At 38.8% G+C, this 6737-nt stretch overlaps 1 protein-coding gene across 1 annotated transcript; it reads left to right on the top strand.

Annotated features, from left to right (window-relative positions):
• The first annotated feature begins 2326 nt into the window (after positions 1-2326).
• Positions 2327-5611, top strand: LOC141703217 (uncharacterized). Its single transcript, XM_074506801.1, has 4 exons — positions 2327-2731; positions 3041-4152; positions 4260-4351; positions 5118-5611. Exons 1-4 carry the CDS (start codon positions 2327-2329, stop codon positions 5609-5611), a joined length of 2103 nt encoding a protein of 700 aa, XP_074362902.1.
• The last annotated feature ends 1126 nt before the right edge of the window (positions 5612-6737 follow it).

The raw sequence follows: 6737 nt of genomic DNA, 5'->3' as shown, positions 1-6737 counted from the left end.
GTTATGTGTATTCTAATAATCATAAGTTTTTATGTAGTTATGTTAAGGGTGAAAGTTAGTCTAGGAGCTTATAGGCTTATAAGGTGTTAAAGGGTGAATAGTAATGAGGTTAATATAATGTGTAGCTTCCGAAGCCAAGAGGAAGACTCGGGCCGTCAAGATCGAATAATCTTAGAACTGTTGAAAGGCAAGTTACTACCTCCTTATGCTTATAATTGTCGCAAGTATACATACTTTACGTGAATGCTAATTAGTTGTAATAACCACCATGTCATTAATTAATTCAAATACTTCAGTTAATAACTCGTAAACTTGTTTGTACCTTACCTTCAAAACACTCCCTATCCATGAGACCGTGAATACTAAACTCTCTACCAACTTCCCTAAAGCGAACCTCATTAGTGAATTTGTATTCTCTTGTTATAATTCCATTAAAGTGATACCTAATTTTTCCCTGGCATCCATGTTATAAATCATTAAAAATAAAATAAATGTTTTCTTGACTTAGTGGATTGGATTGGACTAGATGCAAGTCCTTTTCACACCTATTGATAGGCTCACATATAGCCTAGGGATCCCATTATATTTGAGAACCCAGCACGGTTCGGGATAACTTCACGGCTGATCACCGCCTGTAATTCGTAGCGTCCTAAAATGAATTTTGATGATTTGATATTTAATTGATTATAACATGTTTCCCGATGCCATGATACCATATGCCATGTTTCAATTGCTATGATTCTGCCATGTCCTTATATTAAAACTTCATATTTCTTATTGTCATTCTTACAAGCATCTATAACCCCTTGATCTATGAACCCAAGATTTTGAGATAATGCCATGTATAGTAGAACTGATAGTACTTGTTGAGCATTTTAGCTCATTTTCTTGTATTTAACCCTGTTCTATAGCTCGCAATCATGGTTCGTATCAAGAAGACCGCCCGTAAGTCAACCGGTAGGCAGGGTAAAGACCATTTGAGGGCGCAGGTAGTATATATATGCATAGATTAGGCAAAATCTGCCAGTTTGTAAATGTGGTATTAGTTAGAAGGGCTATTCCAAACTCTAAACTTGTAAAGATCTCGGGATTGTTAATATTTTTTGGTTGGGTTTGTAATCGTATTATTATCATCTTTTGGACTTATAAGTTTGTAATATAATTATGGTTCGCATTTATTTAGTGTGTGTGTGTGTGTTATTGGTTTGGGGTGTGACAGAGTCGGTATCAGAGCCTAGGTTTGAAGTCCCTGGACAGCCCAATTAGGACTATAGGAAGTATGAGTATATACTATAATATTGGGAGTACTAATGCGCGATATTCGAGTAAACCGTATCTAACCTTTTATATATATATTACTTGACAGCAACGTGCACACTCATCATCTTTGGCCCCGCAGAGGGACACAATTGCTTTCTTTATATATACTGACTTAAGGCTGCATCATGACACTCTCCAAGGAAAGTATGTCAGGCTGATGGAACGTCTTGAAGAGCTCTATGCAAGTAAGCAAGTGATGGGTAACGGACCTAAGGCGAAAACCATTTCGAGGCTCGAGTCACTGATCCAGGTGGCCACATCAAGATTGGAGGAGATCCCCGTGCATCACAACCGGACTAGTCAGATTACTGTGCAGATGATAGTAGATGAGCTTGGGAGCGTGGTCAAGATGCTATGTGAGGACACTACCCCCGACATCACAAGGACCCGTGAGTAGGAGTCCGAGAAGGAGGCTTAGGACGAGTTCTAGGGGACTTGACCTTTAGTTGCTTGGATTAGGTTGCCTCTTTTATTTACTATGTTATTTGTTCCCATTTCTAGACTCCCGTACTGTTTTAATTCGGATCTGTAATCGTATTTGTACCTTGTGATTCGCACCTTTCAACTTGAACCATGTTAAATTCAGTTATGCACTTTCTTTGTTTCCTATAGTTGCTCCTTTAAAAATTTCTTGCTTATTACCATGTATCACCTTTATTGTTTAAAAACTGTATACCATGATGACTGCAAAATAATACCCTAATTCTGTATCACTCAAACTGTGTAACTCTTATTTCAGATAATGGCACCTAGGAGAGCCCGAGGAAGACCTGTAAATAACCAAGAAAATGAAGGAGAAAACCAAAACCCCGATATAGCACAACTTATGGAATTGGTACGTCAACAAACTGCTACTATAGCCCAACAGCAACAACTTCTTCAACAAATGCATCCACCTCAACCACCCCCAGAAAACATCACTACTTTCAAAACATTACAATCTGTAAAACCCCCAGAATTTAGAGGAACTCAAGACCCGGTAGAAGCTCATGCTTGGCTTTAGGAAATGGAAAAGGCCTTTGCCTTAAAAAATGTTGGAGATAATCAGAAGGTGGAGTATGCCACTTATTTTCTTAAAAGCGAATTGAACTATTGGTGGGAGTCGGCAAAAGCTTTAGAAGCTGCTGAAGTTATTACTTGGGATAGGTTTAAGAGAATGTTCTTGAAAAAGTATTTTCCTCGCTATATGCAAACACAAATGGAGATGAAGTTTTTCGAGTTGAAGCAAGACAATATGACAGTTGGAGAATACGAGAAGAAGTTTACAGAACTTTCTAGATTTATGGGAGAGTATGTTGATTCTGAAGAGAAAAGGGCAAAAAGGTTCCAACAGGGATTGAAGCCTTGGTTAATGAGTCGTGTGGCAGCTTTTGAGTTGTCTACTTATGCTGGAGTGGTTCAGAAGGCGATGGTAATTGAAGGCGAGAGTGAGCAAAATTAAAAGGAGACAGGCAACAAGAAAAGAAGATTTGAAATGGGAGAAGAAGGCTCAAGTTACAAGGGTCAGAATCAGAGAACTAATCAAAGGATTAAACCTCAGAGTGGACCCGGGAACTTCAAGAGGAGATAATTTGGGAATAAATCACAAGAAACGAGATCTCAATTAACTAGTGGACAGAAACCCCCGCAAGGATCAGTTCCGGAATGTAAGATTTATAATAGGCGACATACAGGAATCTGCAATAAGGCGAATGTAGTTTGTTTCAAGTGTCATACGAAGGGCCATTATGCTCATGAATGTAAGAATCAGAAGGTCAACATCACGTGTTATAAGTGTGGGAAAGCAGGTCATGTGTCACGAGAGTGCAAAGGAGTGGGTAACAATCAATTGTTGCAAATGACCATTGTACCCTACCCTGTGAATCAAGCAGCTCCTATGCCAGCATCATCATTCCCAATGTCTTTCAATCAACCTCAGATAGCATCATCTTCAAATCATCCAGCTTTGACTTATCCAGCTCAAGCAAGAACTTTCAACTTGAACGTGAAGGATGTAATTCAAAGTTCCGATGTGGTGTTAGGTACGCTTTCTGTGAATGCTGCTAGTGCTAAAGTACTGATTAATTCGAGAGCCACCAGATCATTTATTTCGAAGTCTTTTGTTGATAAGTTGAATTGTGAAATCCAATTGATGCATGAGCCCTTATTCATTATCTTAGCTAATCAAGATAGAGTATTTGTAAATCATATTTTCCCTCATTGTGCAATAGAGATAGCCGGACACGTTTTTACTCCAAACCTCATTCATTTCCAATTAGACGAATTTGACGTAATCTTAGGGATGGATTGGCTGACAAGTTTCAGTACTCAAATAGACTGTAAGGGTAAATGGGTACTATTAAGTACACCGCAAGGTAAGAAAGTGACATTCATGGGCCAAAGGCAAACTCAGACATTCCTCATCTCGATGCAAGCAAAGAAGTTGATTCGGAAAGGATGCAAAGCGTATTTGGCGTATGTAGTTGATAAGAGTAGAGAAGTTTCTAATCCGAAAGATATTCCAGTAGTAAGAGATTTTCTAGATGTTTTTCCTGAAGAGCTTCCTGGCTTACCCCCGGACCGACAAATTGAGTTTACAATAGATCTTGCACCCGGCACCGAACCTATTTCGAAAGCTCCATATAGGATGGCACCAACGGAGATGAAGGAACTAGAAAAGCAAATACAAGAACTACTAGACAAGGGATTTATAAGACCAAGTGTTTCACCGTGGGGCACGCCAGTTTTGTTTGTGAAGAAAAAGTACGGGAGCATGAGACTTTATATAGATTATCGAGAATTGAACAAGTTAACGATTAAGAATAGATACCCTTTACCTAGGATTGATGATCTGTTTGACCAACTCAAAGGAGCCTCTTATTTTTCAAAGATTGATCTGTGATCGGGATACCACCAATTGAAGATTAAGTCTTTATACTGAAAACGGCTTTTCGAACAAGATATGGACATTACGAATTTCTCGTTATGGCTTTTGGGTTGACGAATATTGTACCGGATGCTTTCATGGATTTAATGAATCGTGTATTCAAGGGTACTTGGACAAGTTTATCATAGTTTTCATCGATGATATTTAAGTATATTCAAAGACAGAAGATGATCACGCGGAGCATCTAACAATAGTTTTGGAAGTGTAGCGAAAGGAGAGATTGTATGTCAAGTTCTCGAAATGTGAGTTTTGGTTAACTGAAGTAAGATTTCTAGGACACATTTTTGGAAGTGAGGGAATTAGGGTAGATCCTGAAAAGATCGAGGCTGTAATGAATTGGGAGGCACCGAAGACGCCAATAGAAGTGAGAAGTTTTATGGGACTAGCGGGATACTAAAAAAGATTTGTAAAGGATTTTTTGAAGGTTGTCGTGCCACTGACCAAATTGACAAATAAGAATGAGAAGTTTGAATGGACGGAGAAGTGTGAAAGTAGTTTTCAAGAATTGAAGAAAAGACTGGTAACTGCTCCGGTTTTAGCATTACCAGATGACAAGGGAGATTTTGTGATATACAGTGATGTGTCTTATAAAGGACTTGGATGCGTATTGATGCAACACGGGAAGGTGATAGCGTATGCTTCAAGACAACTTAAACCATATGAACAGAAGTACCCAACTCATGACTTAGAATTAGCTGTGATAGTGTTTGCTTTGAAACTATGGAGACACTACTTATATGGGAAAAAGTACGAGATATACACGGATCACAAAAGTCTGAAGTACCTCTTTACTCAGAAGGAGCTAAATATGAGACAGCGCTGATGGTTGAATTGATCAAAGACTATGATTGTTCGATATAATATCATCCAGGAAAGGCCAACGTGGTAGCAGACGCTTTAAGTAGGAAGGAAAAGCTAAGTATGATATCAATGCTGAAGGAATTATCAGATGAAGTTGAAAAATTGCAATTAGAGCTTTGTGATCATGGAGGAGCGGAAAAAATGTGTTGTGCCATTAGTTTTCAACCAACACTACTAGAGAGGATAAAGAAATGCCAGGATGAAGTAATGACTCAAGAGAATAATCAGTCAACAGGAGAAGAGATATGTACACAAAAAGATGAACAAGGTGTGTTGAGATTTTCGACAAGAATTTGGATTCCAAATGTGGCTGAATTGAAGAAGGATATTTTGCAAGAAGCACACAACTCAAGATTTTTGATTCATCCAGGAAGTACTAAAATGTACCATGATTTGAAGAAGAGTTTCTGGTGGCCGAACATGAAAAGAGAAATTGCAAAATGGGTTTCAAAATGCGACACATGCCAAAGAGTGAAAGCAGAACATCAGAAACCAAGTGGTTGATTCAACCATTGAAGATTCCAGAATGGAAGTGGGAAAATATTTCCATGGATTTTGTAGTGGATTTACCGTGAACACGTTCTGGACACGATGCAATTTGGGTGATAGTTGATCGCCTTACGAAGTCGGCACATTTTCTTCCAATCAATGAGAAGTCTTCGTTAGACAGACTAGTTCATATGTATGTACGTGAAATTATGTTACACCATGATGTACCTATATCGATAGTTCAGATCGAGACACGCGATTCAATTCGAGATTCCGGAGCCAATTTTAAGAAAATCTCGGAACGAAATTAAACATGAGTACAGCATATCATCTACAAACCAATGGCCAAAGCGAACGAACAATCCAGACAATCGAAGATATGTTGGGAAGCTGTGTAATTAATTTTTTGGGAAGTTGTGACGATCATCTACCACTCGTAGAATTCTCAGATAACAATAGTTACCATTTAAGTATTGGCATGCCACCATACGAAGCTTTAAATGGGCGAAAGTGTAAAATACCGACAAGTTAGGATGAAGTTGGGGAAGGAAAGATTTTTAGACCTGAATTGATTCAGCATATGAAGGACACCGTCACTGTGATCAAGAAGAGACTCATTGCTGCTCAGAATATATAAAAGAAATACGCGGACCCCACCCGGAAGGATGTGAAATTCGAAATTGGGGAAGCTGTATTGCTAAAAGTATCACCATGGAAGGGTTTGACCCGATTCGATAAGAAAAGGAAATTAGCTCCAAGATACATCGGACCTTTTGAAATCTTGAACCAAGTAGGGAAAGTTGCTTATGAGCTAGCCTTGCCGCCACAATATTAGCACGTGCATAATGTATTTCATGTCTCATTACTAAAGAAGTATAATCCGGACGCCAATCATGTGATAGAAATTGATCCAGTGGAAATTCAAGCCGATTTATCATATGAAGAGCAACCCGTGCAGATACTGGATCGACAAGAGAGAATTCTTAGAAATAAATCAGTAAGTTTGGTGAAAGTATTGTGGAGGAATCCTAGAGTTGAAGAGGCAACGTGGGATTTAGAATCTGAAATATGGAACGGGTACCCTCAACTATTCTCCTAGATTCTGAGGACAGAATCCTATAAGAGGGAGAGGATGTGACAA

Source organism: Apium graveolens, chromosome 2, assembly GCF_009905375.1.
Source record: "Apium graveolens cultivar Ventura chromosome 2, ASM990537v1, whole genome shotgun sequence".
In the NCBI taxonomy this organism is placed as follows: Eukaryota; Viridiplantae; Streptophyta; class Magnoliopsida; order Apiales; family Apiaceae; genus Apium; species Apium graveolens.
Note: the sequence above shows the minus strand (reverse complement) of the source record. Positions and strands in the feature narration are given on the sequence as shown.